We start from the raw sequence: 27,707 nt of genomic DNA on the forward strand, positions 1-27,707 counted from the left end.
AACTATGAAGAAGGCAGGTATATGCACACATGTACACTGATATGTGCACATATGTATGCGTGCATAGTACTTCTTTTACTTGCTTCCTAAAGGGGAAAGGACAATCCATAAACTCCTCCAATGACTCAGACTGCATATAGCTCTATCAGAGAACTGAATGACCACTCAGCAGTAACAGAGTAATGCACATTTGTCCCACTCAGTTGCTCCTCAGAAAAAAGTTGGGTCATCTTGCTGCTGTGAAAACCACAGCCTTACTACAATCTTTCAGGAGAACCAAGTTCTGGAAAGATATGGCTTTGAGGGCAACTGTGAAGCCAGACTGCAGGTTGGCGCCTGGGAGAAGAGCTGTCAGGATGGCCTTTATTCTAGTTTGTCTGCCACAATCCAAATCCATCGGGTTCTTTTGAAATAGATAATATCAGGCATGATGAAAGCCTAGTCAGTCAATTTAGGGCCAAAGGACAGACCAGCCAACTGTTCACATTTTAGGAATTTGAAATGTCTAAAAATAGAAAGATGACAAAAAAGAAAGAGAAGAGAAAAAATAATAAAAAAAGGAAAAGGGCTAGAAGGGAAGAGGAGAAAGAAGGAAGGAATAGAATGGAAGAAAGAAGACAAAGAAGAAAAGGGGAAGGGAGGGAAGGAAGAAAGGAAGAGGAGGGGAGGAAGAAAGCAACTGTATGGACAATGTAAGCTAGTAAGAACTCCTCATTTGGAAATAAGGGACTAATGCATATAAAATGCATAAATACTGTGCAGGTTAATGCAACATTAAACAGTAGAATAGATAGGTCTCAGAGTACTTTTGTTATGGCACATATATACATATAAATATATATAATGCCATGTATATAATGTCCCCCAAGCACTTTTAAAAAATATGCAAGATTATTTCAGGATCATTCTAGATAAAAATACATATTTCTTTAAAGGAGCAGGTTCTCAGGGCAGATCCAAGCAGACATACAAAAGTGAAGTTATGCTTTTTGGTAGGTCTAGTTGTTACGGCAGCAGAACTTGTCATAGGCTGTTAGGTGACTGACAGGGCACTCTCCCATAAAGCCTTATAGGAGTTGATGAACCCTGTAAAAACTCTAAGGTGAGAGAAGAGAGGAAGAGAAGAGGCCTGCAGGAGTGCATGCTTCTAAGTGGAACGGGACTCTCTCAGGGCTGCTCTTACTCAAAGGGATAGACTCTTAAATACAATAACACTTCCTTAAAAATCTGCCACCGAGCAACTCTTTACATCATAGAAAAATAGCAATTCTGTAAAAAGAAATATAGTTACTTTGTTAAAATGGTCTATTTTTAAACCAGCAATTCCTTTTCATATAAAGAATTTCTAAACATCCATACAGAAAATAAAAATAGATAATACTGAGTGCAAAGCAGACCATGGCAAGTTTGCAAACGGTCAGTGTTTTCACTGCCAGAAAATCAACACTCTGCAGCGTAGCACGCCACAAGTGTTATCTTTTAGGAACTTGAAAGGTATTGCTTTTATTCTGATGGCAAGTTACTTCCTGGTAAAGTTACTCCCAGCAGGCCAAATTGACCGAAATGGATCACATGTTGCCATCCAGGTTTCCCTAAACAGAGAGCCCATGCAGCAACCAAAGGCCTAGGACCAAACTCCCTAATGTGAGCATGGACCCGAGGCCACAGAGGAGCCTGGACCACATTCCCAGTCCTTTCAACACTACTCACTCCATTGTCCATATTTCAATTCTCACACGGAACCAACCGAATACCAAAGTATTTGCCAGCTTGGTCAAATCCATCAGCAAGGATATTTTCTGTGAAAACTCTTCTAAATATAGATATTAGATCTTCATGCTATGAAACAGATGGTTTTTATCTCCACAAACCACTCTGTACGGATGAATTTCCTCATCCTTTATGGATGGTAAAGAAGGAGGCAGATCAGCAGCTTCCACCTTCTGCTGGGTACCACAGGACATTGACAACACTGGAGTCGTCCCAGCCTCCACCAATATGGCGTCACACCCGCTCTACCCTGCTAGGGTCATATGACTCTGCAAAATGAACAAATAAGAGAAGAAGACAGTGAGTGACATGTTCAACTGGCTTGCTTTTCTCTTTAATTCTTAAGACTACCAGATTTGCTTGGAGAGCAAAACAGACACATATAAGAAATTCAGTCAAAGACTTTTCAGCAAGCGTATTGTTGCTAAGTAAAATATTACGGTTAAAAGGCAGTTCACAGGACAATGTGTGGTTTTTATCTCAACACAGATGGGCAAATATGAGGAGCTTAATGTTTGGATTTACTTCTCTGTTTTCATTGTGAAATATAATTCACCATAAAATTGATGTTCCTTATCCAGCAAGGATGTCCTTGGCTGATATCAGGCAGGAGTTCTTTTTTTTTTTTCCTTGTAAACTACAACTCTAACCAAAGCTGACATTCAAATATATGTTTCTGATATCAAGGCTTAGGGATCAAGAAGTCATTCCAGTGTGCAGGGAAAGCAATAAGATGCTTCCAATCTCCAGATGCCACTAGCAAGCATGCTGGATGCTCATTTGTCTTCCAGAATTTTCTAGAAGGACACACCACAGGTGTGTCTGAATCAAGACCATCATCAGATCCACTTTATAGCCTGCCATAGAAATTCCAAATTGAGCCTTAATACATACATTTCCAAAACAGGAAAAATCAACAATTCTGAATCCAAAATATTAAATTCTTTTGAGTGTGTGTGTGTGTGTGTGTGTGTGTGTGTGTGTGTGTGTGTGTGTGTGTGTGCTGGTCCTAGGACTTGGATTCAGGGTCTGGACACTAACCCTGAGCTTTATTGTTCAACACTAGCCTTTTCGTGGTCAGTTGGTGATAAGAGATTCATGGACTTTCCTGCCTGCTCAGACCTCAGCCTCATGAGTAGCTAGGATTATAAATGTGAGCAACCAGTGCCTCAGTTTTCAATTCTTAAAGATAAGATGTTTAGGAAACCTGGAAGGGATAGATTCATTGATACATACTGGAGATTCCCTAAGAAAGTTAAAAATGGAAGTACCGGCTGGGAGTTGGCCTAGTGGTAGAATGCTTGCCTAGCATGCAAGAAACCCTGGGTTGGATTCCCCAGAACCACATATACAAAAAAAAGCTGGAAATGGTGCTGTGACTCAAGTGGCAGAGCACTAGCCTTGAGCAAAAAGTGTCCAAGGACAGTGCCCAGGCCCTGAGTTCAAGACCCAGGGCTGGCAAAAAAAAAAAAAGTACCACATGATCCCACAGTTCCACTACTGGGTGTGTCTCCAAAGGAAATGAGGCAGTGTGTGGAAGAGCTGCCTCACTCCCCCATATACTGCAGCACAGACAGCAAGCAAAGACATGGAAATGACCTCTGTGACCACCAACTGATGAGTGAACAAGGAAACTATTTATATGGAAACATACATGGATGAATATTATCCAGCTTTAAGAAAGGAATGGAACCCTGTCACTCACAGTGACATGGCTGATCTTAAGGACATAGTAACTGCCATTAAGCCTGACACAGAGAGAATGGTGTTATCAGGAAATGAGGCAGGGAGAGAAAGGGAGGTATTGGGAGAGCATAACCCCCTCAACTGAAACACAAACAAGTCCTGAAGAGCAACGCATGACCACAGGTAATAATGTCTCACTTAACACGTGCCATCTGCCAGAGGGTAGACCTAGATTGTTCACATGAAAATAAGCATGATAATTAGCCTGGTGGCACTCGAATGTGCCCATATGAAAAAGCATAAAGCACACCTGTGGAAGATACTTTTTATCCTTAGTCATATCTCAATAAAGCTTGGAAAAAAGGTGACTCATTTATCTGATTAATCATCTGATGATCATCACGTTGAGTGAGATAAGCCAAGCTCAAAAGTCCAAGAGTTACATGTTTTTTTTACTCACAAGCAGAATCTAGACCTAAAATAGTAATGACAATAGCAATAATGGGACAAGAATGTAAGAGGGGAACTGCAGAAGAATCAGTGGGGGGGGGTAAAGAGTGGGTACTGAGGTAAACAAAAGCATTAGCATACACACAAACATATACATACTCACAGACAAGAACAAGGGAAAAGAACTCAGGGTGAGAGAAGATGATCTCTTTAATAAACTGCATATCCAAATGCAGAAAAATGATATTAGACCTACTTCTCACCATACAACAATATTTAAAAATCAAAGACTTAAGTGTAAGCCTCAAACCAGGAAAGGACCAGCAGAAAATGGGGTAAAATCCACTGTCTTGATTGATAATCTTGTATATAACCTCAAAAATTCACAGCCAAAAAAAGCAAAAAATTGACATGTGAGATCATACCAGACTAAAAAGGTAAAGGAAAGAACAAAGCAAGGAGAATCTTGTAGAAGAGCCAGACCCAGAGACTACTTAGGAGGTAGGAAGATCACTATTTAAAGCAGCCAGGGATAAAGTCTTTGACTCAATGAAACACACTGGTGTGTGTGTGTGTGTGTTCATGGTTCATGCCTGTCATCCCAGCTACATAAGAAGTACAAGTAGGAAGAGGATCACAGTTCAAGTCAAATGGTAGAGCATTTGCCTTGCAAGTGAAAGACTCTGGGTTCAAAGCCCAGTGCGAGAGGAGGGGAGTGAGAATATGAATCGTATAGAAAGGGAGAAAATAGTTGCAAACTGTATACCTGACAGGAGACTAATTTCCAAAATATATTGAGAATCTCTGTTCGATATGCAATCAGAATAGGCATTTCTTAGAAGATACACACAGATGGCTTATGAAAAAAGACAAAAGATATCAAGTATGGGTAAGGAAAGAGAGTCACATTGTGTTGATGGGAATGTAAATTAATACAACCACAGAAAAGAGGGCAGGAGTGAAGAACTCTTTGTGGCTTAGTAATCTCACTCCCAATATATATGCAAAAGAGATAAAGCTGACACGTTAGCAAGATCTGCATTTCATGTTCACTAAAACACTAGCCAGGACAGGAAGTGAAGCTATGAATGGAAAAGAGGATAAAAAAACAAAAAAGGAAATACTATTCAGCCACAAAAAGACAGGGCATTCTGTTTTTGTAACAACATGGAGGAGCCTGGAGAACGTTTAATTAAGTGAAAAAAAAAAAAAGATAAGACTGAGTGATTTCACCCACGGGTCGAATCAAAGACTGTTGATATCAAAGGAGCAGAGAGCAAAGCAGTGGCTGCCACGGGCTGGGGTTCTGAGTGGCGGGAAATGACAGGTGGAAAGGGAATGTTGAACAGAGGATGCCTACAGTTGGTGACAACACACTGCCCTCTTGGAAAGTGAAGGGGTGATATTCAGCATTTTCACCATTAATGTGACTGAATGAAGTGACACATCTGTTAATTAGCTGACACATTTGTTAATTAGCTAGATTCACTGATTCCAGGCCTGCATACATCAAAACATCATGTTGTACATGAGAAATAAATAGCTTTATCTGGTCCAGCCTTAGCAAGGTGTAGATATCCAATAACCAGCCTTGTAAAGTTCCATTATCTCCAGTCTGTACAACTTCCAATATTTATTTCAACTCCTCTTCTAGTCATTTGTAGGCTGTATAACTGATTCATGTCTGGTTTCTTAGCATCATGCCCAAGAATTTCTCTGGACCTATTTTTCGTGTTTGTCTTTGGTTTTGGTGCCGGTCCTGAGGCTTGGACTGGGGGGGGGGGGGCGGGGAGCAGGGCACTGTCCCTGATCTTTTCTGTTTTTCTCTTTCTAAAGGCGAGCACTCTACCAAATGAACCACAGCTCCACTTCTGGTTAATTGGAGATAAGATCCACAGACCTTCCTAATCAGGCTGGCTTTGAACCATGATCCTCGGACTTCAGCCTCAGAGTACCTAGGATTACAGGTGTGAACCATCAGTACCTGGCTCTGGGCCTGTTTTTGTCAGAGCTGAGAAGGTGAAACTCACTTGAGGTATAAACAGTGTCCCCATCAATGAGAAACTTTCCTGTAGCTCAGGGGATCACAGCAAGCTCCAAAAAACACTTAAATCAACCAAAAGAGCTCCTGCAGCCACCATCAAGGTCTTTAGGAAAGTCTGTAAAGCACTGTGGTTTAAATATGCTTTGTCTCCCACTAAAATGCACAAAGGGGCTTGGTCCCCAATCTAAGGCACTAAGGTAGGGGAGGGGGGTATTTAACTGGTGCTTAGATCTCGGGAAAGATCAAGAAGTTTCTGAGAGTGGCTTTGTCAGGAGAGTGTCTAGTTATGTGACAGCCTCTTATTCTTCCACAGATGCTTATATGAACCCACTTGCTTGGCTTCCTGCTTTTATCCACCATGTTACCAAGAGGCACAAGCTCCTCTCCAAATGCAGCTCCCCAACAGGGACCTCTCAGCCTTCAAAATAAACCTCTTTTCTTTATGAACTACCTAGCCTCCAATATTCTGAGGAAATGGGTTAAGACACTGGGTGGATTTTTCAGAAATGAAGTGTTCAAAATGGGCTAACTGCTCATTTAGTCTACTGTTTGTTTTTTAAAGTTTTCTAACTAATGCAATAGTTGAAAAACAAAACAGCAGGGTCTGGTGAACCAGGAGTTCTGAAAGGCGGCCATATAAGACCTGGTGCAAAGGGCAGGAAGGTGATCAAATCCATCTTCGTGTCCTCTCTTAGGGGTTACTCAAGGCCGCGAGGCTCACGTGGGTGAGTAGTTAGCATTGTAGGGGAGGAAGTCTGAGTGTATGAATGGTGTCTCAACTAGTTTCGTTGGCCAGAAGCCACACAATGCCCACAGCTTTGGTTCAAGCCTGTAATCCTAGCTATTCAAGAGATGACTGAGGTTCAATGCCAGGATGGGCAGGAAAGTCCATGAGACTCTTATTTCCAATTATTAAAAAGCTGGAAGTGGAGCTGTGGCTCACTTGGGTTTCAAGTGAAAAAAACAAAGGGACAATACCCAGGCCCTGAGTTCAAGCCCAGGGCTAGCACCAAACAAACGGAAGTCACTTGTCACTTCTGAAAACTTGGTGATGTAGATAATTTTATACGTGTTAACATCCACAATTATTGTATGAAGCTATAAACATTTAATAATATATGATAAAAGTATATGATTTGTGAAGAAAACCTCTGGATAATTCTTCAAAACTGAAGACTTTGTTTTTGTTTCATGTTTCCTTTGTTTTGAGAATAGGTCTATGTAATTCTCAAAGCCTTACAACCTTTTTTTTTTTTTTTTTAGCCAATCCTAGGGCTTGAACTCAGGACCTGGATACTGTCCTTCAGCTTTCTCAAGGCTAGCACTCTACCACTTAAGCCACAGCACTCCTTGCAGCTTTTTCTATGTATGTGGTACCAAGGAATCAAATCCAGGGCTTCGTACACGCTAGGCAAGCACCCTACCACCAGGCCAAACTCCCAGCCCAGGCTTCCAATTTTTGATTACCCTACCTCAACCTTTTGAGTGCTGGGATTACAGGCCTGTGCTACCACACCTGATGAAAACAAATAACCTACCAATGGAACTATTCACATGGTCAACTTGGTCTTTTTGGAATAAGTAGATTTATATTATCCACTAACCTCTCTCTCTCTCTCTCTGCCCCCACCTCTCTCATCTATCTATCTAATGTTAGGATTCAGACCTAATAGCAAACACCTGCCCTACCTGCTTACCTGGGCACCAAAAGTCTGGGTCCACATTCTTCCCGCTTCTTCGTGATGATGGATGCCCATTTTCTTCTGTGGGGGTGAAACCCTTGGGGTCAGAGGGTGGGTACCCCACTCTCCAGGCTGGGTCCTCACTGCTCAGTGACACCAGGTCTCCTGGCTCCCAGGCCTGGCCCCCCGAGGGCTTGGGGTCCTCAGCCTCTTCTGTGGAGTCTGCATTCTGGAAGCTCAGACACCGCATTCTCGACACCGAGCTCACCTCCTTCATTCTCATCAAGCGGTCGGGGTCCACCCTTGTCGGAGGGGACGCCAGCTTCTCTTGTAAGCTCTCGATCACTTTGGAAGGGCTCCGAAGTCTCTTTTCCGAGCCTGTCACATTTGGAGTCCTTTCTATGAAGTGGAACAATGTGGACCTGAATGGTGGCCTGGCCTCCAGATCCTTCTCTTCAAAAGACTTAGACGCCAAGGAGCTGGGCTGAGGCTCGGGGCTGGTGGCTTGACCGGAAGGGGCCTGGTCCACACCCGGGTGTTCCCGTGCCTGGGGAGCCCTTTCCCCTACAAAGAGGGGGCTTTCGGTCCAGCCGCACTTCCTCCTGCCATAGAAGGCATCTGTGGTCACCACGGGGCCCCCTAGTGTGGGGTCCCCGGATGCTGCTGGCATGGGCACTGATTTCCCTGGGGGCAAGTCAGGGCTGCAGGTGCCAGCCTCAGGCTCAAGTGGCTGGCTCTGCCCCGCCGCCCTGGTACCTGTCAGGAGGGACTCCACAGCCACTTCTATGCCTAGGATCCTCTCTGCCCTCGCCTGCAGGGACTCGCTGGGATGGATTTCCACTGTGCCCTCCTCCCCCAAAGCCTCTTCTAGCTCAGCAGCGCTTTGCACTTGCTCGGTGGGGGATCCAAGGGACCTCAGATCTGGGGCTGAGAGGCCTCGAGTCTTGTGAGCGAGTGACAAGAGTGACAGTGGGCCGTCTGTGTCCCTCTCTCTATCACGCTCCCCCTTTGGTGGGAGCCTTCTGCTCAGTGGCCCAATGCCTAAGTCTCTGGTGAGTTGCAGACATTCTACAGACTCCTTCGGTTCCGCCCAGTAAGTTGAGTCTGCTGGTTTTGTGTCACTCGGTCTTGAAGCCATCGATCTTTTCACAGGTCCTGGGCTGACTGCAAGTTTGGACAAGCCATTCACAGCCACCTGCTTCTGCTGCTCCACCACGGAGCCTGCATCTGCCCACTGGGTGGGGTCACTTCTGCCACCTTCTGCCTGGGTGGGGCTGGAGAAGCAAGGCCAGTTACCACGGGGTTGCGACTCTGCACTCCAGCTCTCAGACATACTTCTCACGCTTCCCGCTTGAGACTCTGAGTCCTCTGGCTCCCACACCCTTGACTGTTGCTCACTCCTCATTTCCTGGTGGCTTTTGTGGAAGCTCTGGGCTCCTGGTCTGCTGTCAGCCCAGTCTCCCCACTGCAGATCTGCCTCGCTGCGCTCACTGTTACTGTCACCACTGTCATTTTTTTCCTCCTCTTGGAGCTCCTTGTTGAAACTTTCTAACTGACTTATTAGATCCCAAGGCCGGCGGCTCACTGGCTTCAGGAGAAACTGTCCGAACAGCTGCTTGCTATTGCACTGGGCAGCTGTGGGCTCTCCTTTCACCACCTCTGGCTTAGCTGTGGGCTTGGCTTCAGGTTCATCCAACCAGGGCTGAGCGGGACCTGCTCTGGGCACAGATGTCTGATTTCTGGATGAGGAAGTCCTGGAAAAAGCACTGTTGCTAGATAGACTGAGGGACAGCTGACCTCTGAGGTCAGGGGCATTTGGCTTCTGCCTTTGGTCACTGGAGGCTAATGCTGTGTGTGAGGGAGCTTCAGATGTGGGGGGATCTAAGGGCAGTATAGAAGTGGGGCTCCTTGGCTCTCCAGGCTCTGTAGTGGAGAGGCGTGCAGAGCCTTTGGCTTCTTCAGGGAAACTGGTTTGGGTTTGTTGATCCCTGTACTGGTGACCTGGCCATAAGCCAGAATACTTGAGCTCTTTTTGTTTTGCCAGGTACATGAATTTGAGGTCATTTGTTTGCTTGTCTTCTAGTTCCTCCAGGTCCTGTTTGAGGAGAACCAGCCTCCCAGCCATGCTTCCTGTGAGAGCCTGCAGCTCCAGGTCGGTGGAAGACATGCTCAGCAGACTTTGTTCTTGCAGAGCTGGGCTCTTATCAAGGCCTGGCTTTCCCTCAGCGTGTGATTTTAAGTCATTGTTGTTCGTATCTATATCTGGCAGATGGGACTCTGATTTAACTGGGATGGAAACCAAACAAAATATGGTCTCATTTGTTTTCTTCTTTGAACTTTTCTTGGTCTGAATCCCAGGCTCAAACTTTCGGAGCTTGGTTTGGCTTTTGCAGGTGTCCTCGCCCTGGGAGTTTGAGGGGGAAGCCTGGTTCTCAGGGCATGCCACTGCCCACGGTCCATTCCCCATACTGTGGTCTCTTGGGTCAGGAAAGCCTCCATTTTCTCCATCCCTGGGGAACAGGCCCCACAGCCACTGGGGTTTGGGGTGGGCAGAGGCCGGGCCCTGCTCAGTTTCTGATGGGGGCGTCAGACCCTGCGAATGCAGAAGGACGCCATTGTGTTGTGTTTTCCCATGAGCTGGCTCTTGAGCAGCCAAAGGGCCGGAGTCAGATTGTCTGTCACGGAGCTGCTGCTTGGGTTCTTCACAGAAGCCAGGGGGTGGAGCTAGTTTAATGTGTCGTATCCTTGGATCATCGAAGGGGATGTACTGAACACAACCATCATAGGTAGACATGGGGTGAGCATGTGAGAAGAGCCCTTGGGGCAGCCCGGGGCTTCCACCATATGTGTTCCCAGCACCAGTAGAGCCAGGAGGAAGTGAACAGCTTGTTCCATCCTTCTGGGCTCCATACTGTGTCTGCGGACTGTGGCTGTCACTTACATGTATGGGCTCTGTGTCTTCTAGGTAGGGGTTTGGGATGTGCTGTGGGGGTGACTTATAAGAGGGGGGAGGCACGTAAACTGGAGGCTCCAAGCCAGTGTCTGACACCCCAAGGTCGTGCCTGGGGTCATTACTTTTGGTCAGATAGCTGTATGGGTCACTTTCCTGAAAGCCGCTATTTTCTCCTACCCTGGATGAGCTGTAAGATGGAGGTTTCACAGGTCTTCCGAACTTTGGCCGGGGAAAAGGGGCTTGGGTAGCACCTTTCTCAGGGTTCCTCGTGGAGTCCAAGCGTGGTACACAATTTGAAGGGCGTGGTGGCCCTCTAGGAACACCTGGTATATGGCCGTCCTTTATGGAAATGGGAATTTCTGTGCAAGCTAGGCTTTCTGGGGAAAGAACTCGAGGCAGTGACCGGGATTTCCTTTTGTTCTGAGACATCAGCCCGTGCTCCTCTTGAATGAACGGGTACAGATCTTGAAAGAGTTTCTCTCCGTCGCCATCAGACATGTGCCTCCCCAATTTCCTTGACTCATTCCAGCTTTCTGAGCTTGCATTAGGCCACTTGGCAGGGCCCAAAGTCCTCAGCTCTTCTTCCCAAACTGCTTTCTTTGTCACTTGCTCTGTCCTTCCTCCGACTTCCCACGGACCCTCTCTCATGTGGCCTGGAAGGCCATGAACTCGAGCCATTCCTCTGACCTCCTGGGCTTCCCGGTCCCTCGAGCCTGGCAAGTTACTGATCTCCTGGCCTCTTCGTCTGTAGGCGTGGTCGCTGCCAACCTGAGGCTTTGAGGACCATGCTAAGGCAGGTCGGCTGTACAACCTGCACAACAAGCAGAGGGGCACAGACAGGAGACACAGATGTTAGATAGGGAAGAGCTATGTCCTTCTTGGCTTCCATGACTGACAGTCAGTCACAGAATGGAAAGCTGGGCGTGGTGGCTCATCCTCACTTTCAGATTCAGCATGACTGGAATGGGGCACTACAGTCTGCACCTCTCAGGAATTTCTAGGTAGTGACGGTGTTGCTAGTCCTGGGTCTTTCTTGGGCTGTCAACTCTGTCTGCACCTTTGAGTTTGGAGGGAGTTTAAAATTCCCAGAGCCAAGCAATACCCTACATGTATCTTGTTAGAATTGGGAGCATCAGAAAGCCTGCTGGTTCCCTCAGTGCTCTTCTAGTATAGGAAGACACAGCTCTGGAAGAGGTTTCGCATTGCTCTGATGTGGAGCCCTTAAGAGGCTGTGAAACACAGTTATGCTGAACACAATGAGGTTTTCTGTCCTTGACAGACTATTACACAACAGTAGTGCCCTAAGATGATCGTGGAACTGGAAAAGTCTTGTCCCTTAGTGCAACATTTTGCTTGTAGCAATGCTAGTATAAATATAACATATTGTCCTGTCAGGCAAATAAAAATATAGCCCGGGCAATGATGTATACATAATTGATGTATACAATGATGATGTAATTGATTTGGATACTTGCTATACTTTCATTAAGAGTATACTTCTTACAGGAGTTAACTGCAAAGAAGCAGTCCCATGTACTTTGCATGTCTTTCGTCGTTGTTATTGTAAAGGTGATATACAGAGGGGTTACAGATACGTTAGTCAGGTAATGAGTACATTTCTTTTTTAACAGTGTTACCTCTTCCCTTGTTTTCTCCCAGTTTTTTCTCCATCACAATGGATACAGTGCATTTTCAACACAGTGTCTAGTGAATATCACTGCTGCATTTATTTACCATTTGTTCACTCTCTCTGTGCTCCTACTTACCCTTCCTAAAGTCAGCTAAAATTACCTAAAAGACAACAGAAATACAATACGGTAACAAAGGAGACAAAGACAATGAAACAAAAACAAACACAAAAAAGCAGAATAAAACAAAAAATTCTTGGTGTTCTTTTCAATAAACCTCTTGTTTCCAATTCTTGGAGTTCTACTTGATAAGCATCATTTTATACGATCACATGCACATTAACTATTGAGACTTTGGGATCCTCTCCTAAGACTATCTACCTTGGGTCTCACTGTGTGAATGTCTAGAATCCTGCATAATTTATCAGGTCCAAGTATATTTTTTTGTCTCTTATCACCCAGTGTGTTTACTTGTAGATTTATAGGCACATGACACTTACAACAAATGAGGGAAGCCTTGCCTGTTACCTGATTGTGTCAAGAGATCTTGTGTAGTGGGCCTGTGCTACCTAGACTTACACAACAAGACCAAATGACATATCTCTCAGAATATCACCTTGCTGGGACGTGACATGTGGCTGCAAGCACATTACCAGGTCTTTCTTGGTGCAAGTTAAAATTTGGCAGGTCTAGGTCTGGTGCTGGCATCTGTATTTTTAAGAAGCACTCCAGGACACTCGTACCCTCAGGTCATCTGGGTATAAGGTGAGGATGGGGGTAGGGAGAGAACTACCTGTCTGCACATTAGAATTTCCTTTGAAGCCCTTACACAAATGCCTACCCCAAATATTTAAATTTAGTTAGTTTAGGAAAGGGCCCACCATGAATACATTTTAAAATTTCTGACACCACTCAAGTATATATCCAGGATTTAGAATGCAAGAGAAGAAAGTACCTGGGTAACAATGTTAAGCTGGGCAAGAATGTTAAGATGCTACCTATACATAACCAGATACTTGGCCTATAATGAGAAAATCGTCCATTCAAGGGATTCAATGTTCTGATTAACAAAGGGCTAGGCAGAATCTTTAACTCTAAACTCGAGGAAAGGACTATACATGCACACATATTCCTCCATCCATCCATATATGTATAAATGTACATATGTATGTATATAATAGGAGGATATGTATATATATATATAGATGGATGAATATATACATATATGTGTATGTGCACATATATATCACACACGAGCACATGCCTCATTGTTGCAAATGAATGTTGGAAGAGTAATGTGCCAAAATTAAAAAATGCAGCTGGGCACAGTGGCTCACACCTGTAATCCTAGCTACTCAGGAGGCTGAGATATGAGGATCATGGTACAAAGCCAGCCTGGGCACAAAAGGACCTGAAACTCTTATCTCCAACTAACCTCTAGAAAACTGGCTCAAGGGTAGGGCAGTAGCCTTGAGCTGAAGAACTCAGGGACAGCATCCAGACCCAGAGTTCAAGCCCCATGACCCACCAAAAAAAAAAAAAAAAACCACCCAAAAGGATGTTTTACTTCTAAAATAATGAAAAATTCAAATGTTTAATTTTCATAGATGAGTCATTTCCGTCATATACACACGACTTATTTAACACTGTCCAAATATAAAACATTCACAAAGATTCACATCATGATTTTTACTTTGTTGGTTTTGATTATTTGAAATGGGGTGCTCCTCTGTAGCCCAGGCTACTCAAGATTCTCCTGCCTCAGCTTCCCAATTACTAAGATAATAGGGGTGTAACACCATGCCCAGATGTTCTAAATATTTTGAAAAACACAAATACTACATGCAAATCCCAGATTTGGAATGAATCCTTACAACAGAAATGAGTACATGCCAAGACTTAATGTCAAGCTGACCTTAAATGAGCCATCAAAAGTCACCTGGTATGCAGGCATAGCTGGTCTTGCTGAATTGTTTCATTCCTATTATAATTCCTTTTTCTTTTTTCTGTATTAGATAAGTGAAAACAGCTTCTCATAATCTTAATCTGCATGTCTTTAATTACTGGTTAATTTTCTATGTGGCTAAGTGTTATGATAAACTGATGTGGGGGGGGGTTCGCTTATTTCTCTATCACATTGATCCAGATGTAGTGGTGAACACCAGTAATCTTAGCACTAGGAAGGCTGAGGCAGGAGGATCACTGAGTTCGAAACCAGCCTGGGCTACACAGGAAGTCCAGGGTCAGTCCTGCTACATAGCGAGACCTTGATTTTTTTTTTTTTAAAGTCCACTTTTGCTCTGTGGTACAGCAGAGAAAGACTGTGAAGGGTTCCATGCAACAATGGCATGGGATAGACTGGACTCTACAGGCAGAATGAGGCCTGGTACCTCTACTTTATTACTATCCCTATTTTGGAATCACTTCTTTAATTTAAAAGGCAGCCAAGGACAGCTTCCAAATAACTTAAGATACCTGTGATGGGTAGGGACTATTTTACTTCATGCTGACGTAAAACATGTGTCACCAAGCAGCCATAAAGTTGTGGGTGGGCTGTCAACACAGAGCCATCAAAAATTGTCTTCAACGCCTTGGGTTTTGAATGCTCGGCAGCACACTACTTAAACTAGAGATCTACAAACAACTCGTCATTTTGGAAATTATCCTGCTGGCTTCCTTGCCCACCCAGCTGAGGGGAGCCAGCCCTGCAGCTCTGCACGTATCAGACCTTTGGCTGTCCACCCACATGAAGAAACCTGTAGGAGGTATTCCGCGTCAGAATCTACTGGTTGTGTAGGTTTATCAGACTTCAAAGAAAGCCTAAGGCAAGACTTTAAAGCTGCAGGTTAATGGGACATGCCAATTGTGATAGACTCAACTGGAAGAGAGGAAGATAAACCACAAGGAAGCATGTGGTTGATTTCTTGCATCAGAAACAATCTATTTCCTTCCTCTATTATAAGCTAATGGTGAGGAAGTTTTCTATGGTAGAAAGCTTCAGGCAATGCCACGCTTCCTCTGTAGTCATCCAGACCCTCTGGAGGGCCTGGGGTCAGGGAGGAAGTTCGCTGTGGCTCTCATTCATTCCCTCCAGTGATGTTCCCACGTTGTGCTTAGAGCACTGGATGAATTTCTAAGTACTGTTTCTGCATATGCATGCAGACCCCAAAGAAGGTCTCCAAAATAGTACACTTAGGGAGAGAATATAAACTCACTGTGACTTCCTACAGATGTGATGGGGCTAACAAAAATGTTAGCACCGGGCAGGGAATGTGCGTTTAGTGGTAGAGTGCTTGCCTAGCATTCATAAGGCCCTGGATTCAAATCTTCAGTAATACATAAATACAATCAATAAAAGGGGAGGGGAAAGTATTAGCACCTCTAGTTCATCAAAATGAACCAAAATGGCTAAGCATTTTGAGTTAAAAAATTGTTTCCCTTGTTTCCTTATTTGTGTAAAACACCAAAATCCCAGAATAGCAGATCATCTGGGAAAGCTTAAATACTCAATTTCAAAATATAGTCCATGTGACCTAGAAAGTTATATAAAGCACTTATTTAACAAATAAGTGGGCCCAGTCTTGGATGTACTTTGAGCTAGGCTAAAAGAGGCATGAATGGGCCCACAATGAAAAGAGTTCTGGTCACACATGAATATTCCAGTAGTTTCCATACCTGGCATACAGAGGCTTACCCCTACCTCTAGAAGACATGCTACCTCACGTGGCTTCACAGCCAAGAATATACTTCCTACTACCTGTGAAAAAATGGTGTGAGATCCATTTTTTCCTTTAAAAAAAAAAAGCCCCTTATTTATATGTGGAGAGTACTCAGAATGAGAATCATATTAGCTTGCTGAACACACTGATGTGGGGTAAGGAAAAACCAAGACAATAAGCAAAAAGAAAGGTGAGAGTACACAATAACTGATCTTTGAGATCTGTGGGACCAGCAGGATCTCTATAGAGAACTCTCCAGAAAGGAGGAGAGAGGTGAGGCAGAAGTCAGACTTGCTAACTACTCTATGACTTCTCAGTGGGAAGAATGAGGAGGCCAACAAAATAACCGATAAACAAAAATCTCTCCATACAGTCTTCGATATATGAACATGTAAAAATGATATGTCAAGAAAATTAGCAAACCCACTCACTGAATACATGAATAAGAGGTAATTAAAAGTGAGGAGAAAGTTCTGACAGTTCCACTGACTTGTCTTCAACCAAACAGAAAACACTATCCTGCTTTTATTTTTGCTTTAGTGCCACTATTACAGTGTTAGGGATTGAATAGAGGGCTGCACACATGCTAGATAAGCTTCCTACCACTGGGTGACATCTCCTGCGCTGCCCTTCTTTTAAAAGGTAAAATTCTCACTGGGTGCCACTTGTAATCTTAGCTACTCAGGAGGCTGAGATCTGAGAATCACAGCCAACCCAGGCAGGAAAAATACACGAAACTATTACCTCCAAAGAGCCACTAGAAGACTGGAAGTGGAGCTGTGGCTCAAGTGATAGAGCTTTAGTCTTGAGCGGAAAAGCTCAAGGACAGCGCCCAGTCCCAAAGTTCAAGCCTCACGACCGACAAAATGAAAATGTAAAAGTCTCTGGGCTAGGAATTAGCTCAAGGAAAAAGCATTTGTGTAGCAAATCCTAGGCCAATTCCGGCCCTCAACTCTGAGAAAAAAGAAAAAGTAAAGGTTTCATACTTAAAATTGAAATATTTGAGATAGCTTTTAACAAGTGTATCAATGTAAGCCAGTCTCCTCCATAGAGTCTAGAACCCTTATGAGATGCACTAAGTTGTGACATTCTGTGAGAGAGCTGTGTCCAGCAGCCTAGAGTCCAGGATAGAGGCAACATGAGAAACTGGGGCTTGTTGCTGCCAGATTGATTGGGGGTGTCTGTGGGAAATGAAGCAGAGACAATGCATTTGCTCCTTCGTCTTCTAGGTACCTGAATCTGGATGTGGTCCTCCTGCAGGTAGCCGAAAAGTATGGTGAGTGTCCTTCACTGTGTAGGACAAGGTCAGGATGGAGAGGTACCATTCAGATCATGCATTAACTTGGGCAACGCTTCCCTCCAGGCCCTAAGTCTATCACCCAAGCAGATACCTTCCTGCTGCTGGAGACCACTGTTGTGCTCTGATGTTACACTCTTCAGGATGGGATGGCTGGAGCACTGTGCTTCCAGTCTGTTCTTCCAAAGCCATCCTAAGATGAGTCAGTCACTGATAAGCAGCGGGATAAGATGAGCAGAAAGGGTGTAGTGCCACTTGAAGTCCCACAAACTAGCTGCTTTCTTCTCTCAATAGCCACAGCGGAAGGAGCTGTAGGCATCTCTTTACAGTGACTCAAATTCACCAGCAGCATTAGCCTCTGTGATGGGGTCAGCCAGAAGCCTCCAAACACCTAGCATTTTGGAGGGCTACTCCATGTACCACGCTGTGCAAAATAACCCTCTGACATGGGGTAGCAAACAGGCTCATTTTAGAAAGGGGAAATAGGAGGCCAGAAGAAGATTAAGACTGAAGTGTCAAGGTTAGCATGAATTAAAGATCAGCCAGACAATGGAAAATATTACTATGCAGCCAGCACACTTGGAATAAGAATTGCAGGTTGCATTGGCAAAGTTGTAACTAAGAAAAAAAAAAAATCCCCTGAATGCCTGGTCAGGCTTTCACAGTGTCACATTACATGACTACAGATGATAGACAGTGCTGGTTAGTTGAATACCTGGTAGTACATTTTGGGATATCATTTTTTGTTGTTGTTGTTAAGATCAGTACTCAAACTTAATAAAGGATCTATAAGAGAAGGCAAAATATACTTTTGGCCTTCTAAATGATGCTAAGTTTAGACATGTGGATGAGGAATCAGGAAATCAAAAGTTGTCATGCTGCCAGTGTACACAAGGGTAAGTGGTGAGATTCATCTTGGAAAAACCTCTGCAAACACTACCTGGACCAGAATCCCTGAAGTCACAATTCCTTAACTTGGACTTCCTGAGTGTGGGTTCCATGAGATCAGCTCAGACAGGAAAGGAGGCATTTGGAAACAGTCTCTCCTACTGGACCCACTTGCTCTACCACACCTGCCATGATGTTTAAAACTGAGGGCCAGAAGTAGACTTGCATTGGTCTTGTGGGTGCTGAGTTTCCTGAATCATCTAATTTAGGCCAGGGCTGCCACAGATTTTTTATTTTGCAGGGTCTAATAAAGACCTTTTCAATCTCACTCTTGAGGCCCTATCTCAGGGAGTGAGGTCTGTACTTTGTACATGCTTTCTATACTCCATTATGTAGAATACTGGTGTTCACATGGAAGACTCAGCCATTTTAGATATTGTCGAGATAATTCTAACAGGGAAGGGGCAACCCTGATCCCCAAATCTAAAATGTTCCAAAGTTTGAAATGTTTCTGGGTTGCTAGATTAAAGATATTCAACCAGTAAAGCCTGCCAATATCCCCAAATCTGAAATACTGACCGTATCAAGAATTTTGTAAAAGGGATAGTCAACTTTTTCAATGTATATAATAAAACAGGGCTAGAAGAAACATTTCATTGAAGAAAATACTTCCTTCCCTCCTTTTCTTTTCTGCAGAGCTAGAGAAGGAACCCAGAACCCAGGGCTTCGAGCATGTTAGGCAAGCAGTCGAAGTCTCATATCCTCTGCCAGCTCTGTCCTGAAAGAGGCACTAGGGAAGCTAAGCCTCATGCCCATGGACAAAAACAAATACTCCTAGAGAGAGGTGGCAAGAAGGGTAAATTCACATGGAAGGAGGGTTCATCTGTATTACAATGGGTATGGATAGAGAAGAAAAATAATACAGTGATCTAGTGGGTAGATCTTGGTGGATGACTGGCAATCACAGCAGGTCACTGTCTGTGCACTGGGTTGCTCTCAGTGAAGACTACCAGAAACCTTGTGGTTCACGTCACTTCTGAGCCTTCCTGTGAATGCACTGCTTCACAGATTCCTCACCACCTTTCCCCCACGTCCGGTATGGGAATAAGTACACTCATTTTACTGACCAAAGCTGCAAGGACGCATTGGTGAGCTTGAATTTAAAAGCAAAAGGAGTTCGTGCCATGGTTCTTATCCACATAATGATATCATCAGAAAAAGCCATCTCACACACCATCACAATGGGCCCACAGGGGGTTCTGCCAAAATTGGTCCCCACCTGAGCCACCCGGTAAGGCTAAAAGCAGAGCAGGTTCTGCTCTCTGTGGCATCTGAGTGCCTGATAATTGGATCTGCATTTGACTGGGAGTTAGTCACGCACGCACGCACGCACGCACGCACGCACTCATTCACATCTATTATTGATTGCTAGTATACATCCATTTACAGTAACTCTTCTGTGGACAAGTAATGCCTATGCTCTTTTGCTTGCACAATAGGAAAGAAGGGGCAAGTGAGCACACAGACAGGACAAGGGAGCTGAGTGGTTGTCTGGATGTGATGTTATTTTAGATTAGCATTGTGTTTCACAATCGCAGGAAGCGATGCTCTGACCCACTGTCTTAACAAAACGCCGCCCCTCCCAGGCAGGGCTCCCCTCTAAGGAACAGGCTACACCCATTTCCACAAGGATGCTGCAGAAAAAAAACAATATTTAGTTTATGAAAACAAAACAGGAAGAGCGAGCTCCCATCTGTTTGTTCTCATGCAAATCTAGTAGTCTTGGTAAATCAGATTATTAAGATTTTTCTACTTTTTCCCTAATATAGCTATCAGATTTTTTCCCAGTGAGAGGATCTTTACCAGTGTAGTCCATTCAGTACCACAGCACACATTAAAAACCCAACCCACCCTAGTTTCATGCTTCCTTCTCTCCTTTCTGCTCCACACCAGGTCCAATTAGTCACTTATTTAGTCAATGAATGTTCATAGGTCTCTGTGCCTCGGATCCTCTGTTCTTTAGCCATCAGGCTCTGAACATGGAAGCTTACATGAGAGCTTGAGGGAAGTGTCTAACAGCCCTATGGCGCCACAGCTGGCATATGGCAGTTCATCCACACCATCTCCAGTCTAGGCTCTAGTGTTGGAGCTGATGAGTCACAGCTGGATCGGGGGAGGGCTGTTCCAGATGAACAGGACAGCCACCGCTGTGGCACCTGCACGATATGATACTCGAGTGTCATCTAGTGGCTCTGAATTCTCACTGAATAGCTCTCACAGCAATAGCCCCATGACTTCCATTCTTCCTGGCTGCTGTCTCTCTGGTGAGTATTTCCCAGTCTCTAGCCTTTCCACCAACAAAGCTCTTAGAGGTGACATTGTGGTGGCCAAAACATGCTGAGTGAAAGGTCTCCTCTCACCTCTGCAGGGTTTGCTATATATCTCTATGTTTCTGGAAGCCTGTGCTCCCAAAAGTCAACCTGCTTCTTTTGGGGAAAAGTTGATGAGACAAAAAAAAAATGTCATATGGAAAGCATATGCCACAAAGAACAGGGAACCAGGTGCTTCAGAGAGGTTATGCTGCTGCTGAACAAGGAGATAGGGGAAACAGGAGACCTGACCTTCATGCTCAGGAGCATATGAGATCAGGAATCCACACTTCCCCCATGAAAGTCCAAGAGGACAATATCTGGCGCTTAGCTAAAAGACAAATCGTGTATGTTGGTTTATAATTCTGAAAAGAGAAAGAGATGCGTGGAAACAGATGTTAAACTTGAAGCATTCCTTTTTTTGGAAAACCATTATAAGCAGTGTGTGATTTGAGAGAAGGTTAAAAAGCCCTGCAAACAGACTGTTTACCATATCCAGTAGCACCATTGGGGAATGGATGTTTATTCATCTGATAAAAACCTCCCAAGATGAGGCCTGGAGCCACCACATCAGAGACTCGCCCAGTCTGCTAAGTCTTTAATTAGCCACCAAGGCTGCTGCTGGTGAGGGATAATTATAAGATACCTTCATGGTTAACTAACAAACCTTTTTTTTTTTGTAACCAGAATTCCTGGGACGAAATGAAGAGAAGCCTGCTATGGTATGATTTCAGAACCAAATCCCAGCTATGTCAAGTTATTTTACAGCTTCCTCCAATTATACTGTTTCTCAGGAAATACATTAAGGAAATGTGAGTACTTGATAACAGCCTTTACATATCTGAATGGGAGCTAAGTATTACTCAGTTATGATGCTGCTACAACAACACACAGCTTTCCTGCAGTCACTTTCCCTTATCCTCCACATGGGTGTAAGTGTGTATATGTGGGCATGCGTGCTGGTAAGCAAGCTTTGCACAGGGCTTGTGGGTCTTTTCTATACCATGCAAGTAATTTTTTATGCAAAACTCAGTGATACCTTTATGGTTACAGGGTTTTAACAGGGGTGGATTGAAATGCAGAGCAACCCCTCACAAGGAAATAGGTGGTTTGGGAGTTTTCCTCGTTGTGCTTTAAAATAGGAGAAAATGCCATGCCTTTAGGATTGCTTTAGGTCTGTGATGAGAGAAAACAACAGGTCTTGGGGTGCCTGGTCAGCACCCTGTGTCCTGGAAACTATCATCATCCAAAGCTGATGTGGGCAAAGCTCCAGTCTCCATGTTTTTCCCAGCCCCTCCCTCCCTTTCCTGTGACTATCCTTAGCAAAGCTACAGTACCCAGCAACTCCAATCCATTCATTCTTTACCTGCAAACTAAGCAGAGCACCATAGGTTAGTAGTCAACTATTAACTCTAACACAAATCCTTATAACAAGCTGTCTTTTCATACGGGGTGGGTCTCAGTTTCTGCTACACAGAGAATCCACAAAGGAAGAAGGTCTTTCCACTCAGAGCTGTTCAATCTATCAGAAGTTCTATGGAATCTATGGCTGTGTCCTTCTTCTTACTTGGCCTCATGTGTTGGCATACAAAGGACAAGTCATTTACTGGCCACCCCATCCACCCATCCAGGAAAGCCCCACAGTAGAGGACTCAGCCTCACCAGTCAACTTCTGTGTTCTGAAATACTCAGCAGGTGCTGAGGATTGATCGAGAGAATTTCTCTCAGGAATGAGTGTTTATGAAGTCCAGGGTTCTGTAACAGATATTAACGAGGTCAGTGATGAATTAAGGCATGCATTGACAGAAGTACTAGAAGAGATTTCCATGGGGGGAGGGGGAACCTGAAGAAGAGGAGTTCCCTGAAGAAGGAGTGGGGACCATGTGGTGATTCTGTGTGGCTTTCCTCAGCTGAGGAAACACTGGTTGCTGGGGCTTGAGGTAGGGGCCTGGGAGGCATTCTGGATTTCCCCCGGGGAAGATGTCACACAATGGAGGGTCAGAGCCCACACGCTGCACTCGCCAGCTATAAGTAGGGTCCCACACATTCATATAGACCTGTGAGAGACAAGTTTTCTCTACTTATTGGTTCAAATAGACTGTGTAAAAAGGGCATTAACTCTTGGTCCTGTCTCCATCACAGAAGCATAAGGGCTAGTGAGCAACCTGGCCCATTCCTCACGTCTCTCTTCCCATCTTGGATGCTCAGTATCATTTGACGTGCTAACAGGAAAGCTGTGAACGCAGCATCTTCAGCAAATGAGGAAACAGATGAGATGTACAGCAGGTGAAATTCAAGTCAAGCCCCGGGGCATGGCAATACCACTGTGTGTTGGATGTTGGATATTTCTACTGACGGTGTCCAGAGAGAAGGAAAACTTTAAACTCTACAAGCTACCGATTGTAAGTATAGCAGCAAATATTCCTTCTAGATCTCCTCAGATAGGAGAGGACATGGCCTTGCCTGTCAAAGAAGAATGGGAATAAGGAAGTGACATGAGAGTCAAGCACCGGGTGGCTGGAAGACAAACTCACAGAACTGAGACCCTTTCTTCATCTAGGGAGACTGTGTCCTGGCCTGGCCCTAAACAAGGCAGAAGCCACTAGCAGCTAGCAGCCCAGAGCCTAGCTCTATACCAAGGCCTACACCAAGCATGAGTCCTCACTCTAGCTCTGACCTCAAACCACCTGAAAGCTGGCATTAGAAAAGACCTCATAACTTGTCCAAGTCCTCTGATGGCTTGGAGATGGACAGCCCATCCTGCCCTTCATGAGCCCCAAAGCTGGAGACCAGCCCAGCGAGGGGTCACTGTGTGCGATGGAACAGGCAGCAAGACCACAGCTGCTGCACTTGTCAAGGGACCAAGGCTGGGAACTGGCAGAACACGTTCAATCAGATCCAAAGTTCACAGGAGTCACGGTGTGGTTGGCCTGTCTTTCTTATTTATTTTATTTATTTATTTACATTGTTTATCGTTCTTAACTATTGGCATCTATTTACTCCCTCTCAAATCACTTTTTCCTTAGATCTCTCTTCCCTGCATAAAAGACAGAGTTTCAGGCAGGAATAGCAGAGATTTCCTTCAACTGAACCTGTTTAGAAAAGAATTTCACAGCACCCATCCCCTGCTGGGCATTCCACTGTCTTTTTTTTTTTAATTATTTTTTTTTGCCAGTCCTGGGCTTGAGCTCAGGGCCTCAGCACTGTCCTTGGACTTTCTCAAGGCTAGAGCTCTACCACTTGAGCCTCAGCACCACTTCTGGCTTTTTTTCTACATATGTGGTACCGAGGAATCGAACCCAGGTCTTCATGCATGCTAAGCAAGCACTTTAACCACTAGGCCAAATTCCCGGCCCATCCACTGTCTTTTTCTGTCCTAAAGAGATACTCCCCTAGTACCCACCTCAGGGCCAGTGTGTACATAGGTCAAAAACTAGAGGAAGTAAAAGAACATTCAAGAGAAAATATTAGCTTCCTCACAGCTGCCCCTTTCAGCATTCTGAAACTCAGGAAATACTGAGCTGTATGGATAAGAACGACAAAGTAGCCAAGCTCTGGCAGTTCACACCTGTAATCCTAGCTACTCTGAAGGCTGAGATCTGAGGATTGTGGTTCAACTCCAGCCTGGCCAGGAAAGCCCATGAGACTCTGATCTCCAATTAACCACCAGAAAACCAAAAGTGGTGTTGTGACCCCAAGTGGAGAGAGCTAGCCTTGAGCAAAAGAGCTCAATGATTGTACCCAGGCCCTGAGTTCAAGCCCATGATCGACTAAAAAACACAAAGAAAGCTACTCTTACTGTATGGGTGGACATACAGGAGTGTGATCTCTATGGGAAGCGAGCGAACATGAGGGGAGAGCAGAGAAGAGCAGTGCTCTGTGCAGTGCTCAGAGTACTATCATGTCTGCGTACACCTGTTTACCAAAGCCTCGGCCAACCCAATGCTATTGGCTTCAGGAGGACTCCAGATACCACAAAGGATGGAGGTGTTCCAGTCTCTGGCCCCTGACTCCCTCTCCAGATCTACTCATATATAAGGAATTGAGAGCACCTACTTATGTATAACTCAATGTCAAGTCAGAAATGACAGGTCACCATGGAAGCTTACCGGGCCTCAGAAGTCCGAGGAGCAGAGGTGCTGTGATGCTCCCTGTGGCCTCCGGGGGGCGTGCTGCGGCGGCTCTCAGAGTCACTCACTGGTCTCTTCCCCTGGCAGCTCTGACTGGGGGCAAAAGCTGCAGGATCATCTCCATACCCATTCAGCAGGTCATGTTCTGCTCGAGTCCTCAATCTGGCTTGCCTGCGCCCCTTGGGATTATCCTCACGTGGTCCTGGAAGGTCACGTGATGGTTTGTATCCATGAGAAATCAGGAGATCTTCCACACTGTACATGATGGGCTGGTGTCAGCAGAGCTCACTAGATGGAACCATCATGGTGGCAGAAACCATTGCTAAGGAGACAAAAATAGAGACATCCATTTGTGCCTTTATCCACAGCACAAGGCTCATGGAAAGCTGAGCCACGTAGCTGGCTTCATCTGAAACCGCTCTCCCGGTACCTGAGAGGCAGGAGTTATCTCTGGTTTCTGCCCTGCGGCTTCTTCCCACTCATTGCAACCCAGCAGACCCAAAGGGCAAAGACAAAATAAACACAGACGTGTGTATTGCAATTACAACTTCATGTTTCTAAAAAGAGCAATTCCCAGCGTATAGCTTTATCTTATTTCACATTCCTGCTTCCATCTGTACAGGCCCTGTGCTCTTGAGGGCCACAGCAAGTTCTTTAATCAATGCAGAGCCTCAGAACACCTCAGCGGAAGCAGAGGAGCAACTGCAAGTGCTGCACCCAGGACAGCTAGCTAGCAGTTAGGCTTTGAATGGAAAAGCAAGCAATGCTCAATCAAACAGACACAGCCCACAATGGGAACCAAGAGTTTGCTTTTCCGTACAAAATGTTTTCATTATTTAGTCGTGTTCATATTATTGAGGTTTGCTTTCACTGATACAAGAGCTTGAATGTAGGGCCTGGGCACGATCCTTTAGCTTTTTCACTCAAGGCTAATGGTCTACCACTTGAGCCACTCCTCCACTTTCAGATTTTTGGTGGTTGATTGAAGATAAGAGTCCCATGGACTTCCTTCCCTGGCTGGCTTTGAATTGTAACCCTTAGATCTTAGCCTCTTGAGCAGCTAGGAATATGGATAAAAGGCACCGCTGTTTGTTTTGTTTGTTAGTCGAGACAAACAAAGTCTGGAACTTGATTTCTCTTGTCTCTGCTTCTCTAGTGCTGGGATTCTGGTGTCTGGATTCTGCATGAAATTGTTAAGATTTTTTTTTTCCCCCAGGTGATTTTGGAGGAAATCTTTCACATCTTTCAGTCTGGGGTGTCCACACCCAAATCCTGCCTTGACTTTCATAGCTTGGCCAGGCACAAACTCTCTAAAAGCAAGAGACCAAGAAAGAAGAAAGAACAGGGGCAGAAGCCCTGGCATTACATGACAGGAGGGCTGCCAGTTTCTTTCTTCTAGGTATGTGAAAGGCAGGCAAATGTCCTGGCTGACTCCAGCCCCATTTTGTTGGTAGACAGACACAGAGTCTCTGTGGCCATGGTAAACAATGACCATGTAATTCCTGCCAGGGGAAACTGCCTCTGCTTAGTGCATTCATTCTGTGTCACCCAAAGGAAGTGCCCCTATATGGGCACTGTCCTGTCTGTGTCCTGCACTGGAGCCCAGGGGCAGCACAGCCCTGGAATCAGCTTGAGGAAGATGGCTTTTTGCAGGTTTGTGATCTCCTATTATATCACTCCATTGCATGGAAGGGTAACAAACTCTAACAGCTATTGTACTCACAGCAACTACTACACTTTCATGACATGAACACTGTAAGACTTGCATTCCTGTGACTCTCATTCCTTGAGAGAGGGGTGAGAAATTCACCTCATGAAATCACTGGCTCATGACAAACATATATGCTTCTAGTTGTCTGCCATTCAGCCATCTACCTGTACTGGTAATTTTACATGGCCTAACAATGATGCTGTTAGAATCAGCTAAATGGGCCTTGGCAGATAAAAGATTCCCACTCTTGCCCTACACAGAAAAGGTAGGACCAGAGAACTTGGGGAAATCACTGAGCTGGGACTACAGAGGAAATGTGTAACAAATGCAGGTTATGAGGTCAGAAGCTTTTCTGAGTTCAATATCACATTCTCAGCATCTAGCACACAGAATTTTCCTGGATATACACATGGGAGAAAGAGGTTTGAGACAGGTTTTGAAGGATGATTAGGAATTCCTTAGATAAAATACATGTATCCACGGATGAGGGGCATTTAATACCTAAATCGACTATAAGTACAAAGACCTGCGGGTAAAGAAATAGCTTAGCAATAGAAACCCAGCGGCCTACACTAAGGTCTCCATTGTTCTGTGCCCCACCCAGATCTGGTTATTCTTGGGGAATTTGTCAGAGTGGTAGAGAAATCCTCTTACATAGGTAGGTCACAGGGCATCGGTCTACTGGGCTTAGGAAGGAATATGTCTACAAACATGGTCAGCAAAACCTTAAATGGTATGACCAATCATGTCAAGCCATAAACAGCACTCAGGAAAGCCATAACCTTAGCCTTACAAGTCTAAGGTTTAGAAGTTTGACTTCTATTTATTAATGTTTTTGTCAGTGAGAGGGCTTCAATTACTGTCCCTGAGCTCTTTTGCTTAAGGCTAACATTTGATCACTTTGAACCACAGCTCTTCTTCTGGTTTTCACTTATTTAATCAGAGATAAGAGCCTCACAGACTTTCCTGCCCAGGCTAGCTTTGAACTATGATCCTCAGATCTCAGCCTCCTGAGTAGCTAGGATTACAGGCATGAGCCACCAGCACCTTGTTGTGGTCTGACTTTTGCTAACTCCTCAGAGGCTGGCAGCCCATAAGGAACAGGGATACAGACTGCACAGGCTTTCTAGACAGATTTGAGCTGACTCAGGAGTCCCATAACAAACCCAACAGTCTCCACCCAAATTCATGGAAACCTTCTGTTCTTAAGATCTCACTCTGCCTTTTCCAGCCTATCTCACAGCGTGGGCTTCTGCCCCTTTCTGCATACACACTAAGCATGAACCTCTCCCCGTGGCCATTTCTGAACAGTCAGTGCTATTTCTAATCTCTGCCATACCAGCATGCTTCTTCAGCATCCTTATCTATTTAAAATGGAAT

General features: G+C 44.8%; 1 protein-coding gene across 2 annotated transcripts in view; it reads right to left on the reverse strand.

Annotated features, from left to right (window-relative positions):
• Positions 1–640: 640 nt before the first annotated feature.
• Positions 641–27,707, reverse strand: part of Jcad (junctional cadherin 5 associated) — a 63,451-nt gene continuing 36,384 nt past the window's right edge. For both annotated transcript variants that reach the window (XM_090319095.1, XM_090319094.1), the window contains exons 2-4: positions 24,596–24,938; positions 7,648–11,396; positions 641–2,039 (exon numbers count right to left, since the gene is read on the reverse strand). In XM_090319095.1, the coding sequence (XP_090175221.1) occupies positions 2,005–2,039; positions 7,648–11,396; positions 24,596–24,879 (4,068 nt within the window). In that variant the 5' untranslated portion in view covers positions 24,880–24,938 and the 3' untranslated portion in view covers positions 641–2,004. The remainder of the gene's footprint in view (positions 2,040–7,647; positions 11,397–24,595; positions 24,939–27,707) is intronic.

The sequence above is a fragment of the Megascapheus bottae genome, chromosome 26 (genome assembly GCF_031878675.1).
Source record: "Megascapheus bottae isolate mThoBot1 chromosome 26, mThoBot2.hap1, whole genome shotgun sequence".
NCBI lineage: Eukaryota > Metazoa > Chordata > Mammalia > Rodentia > Geomyidae > Megascapheus > Megascapheus bottae.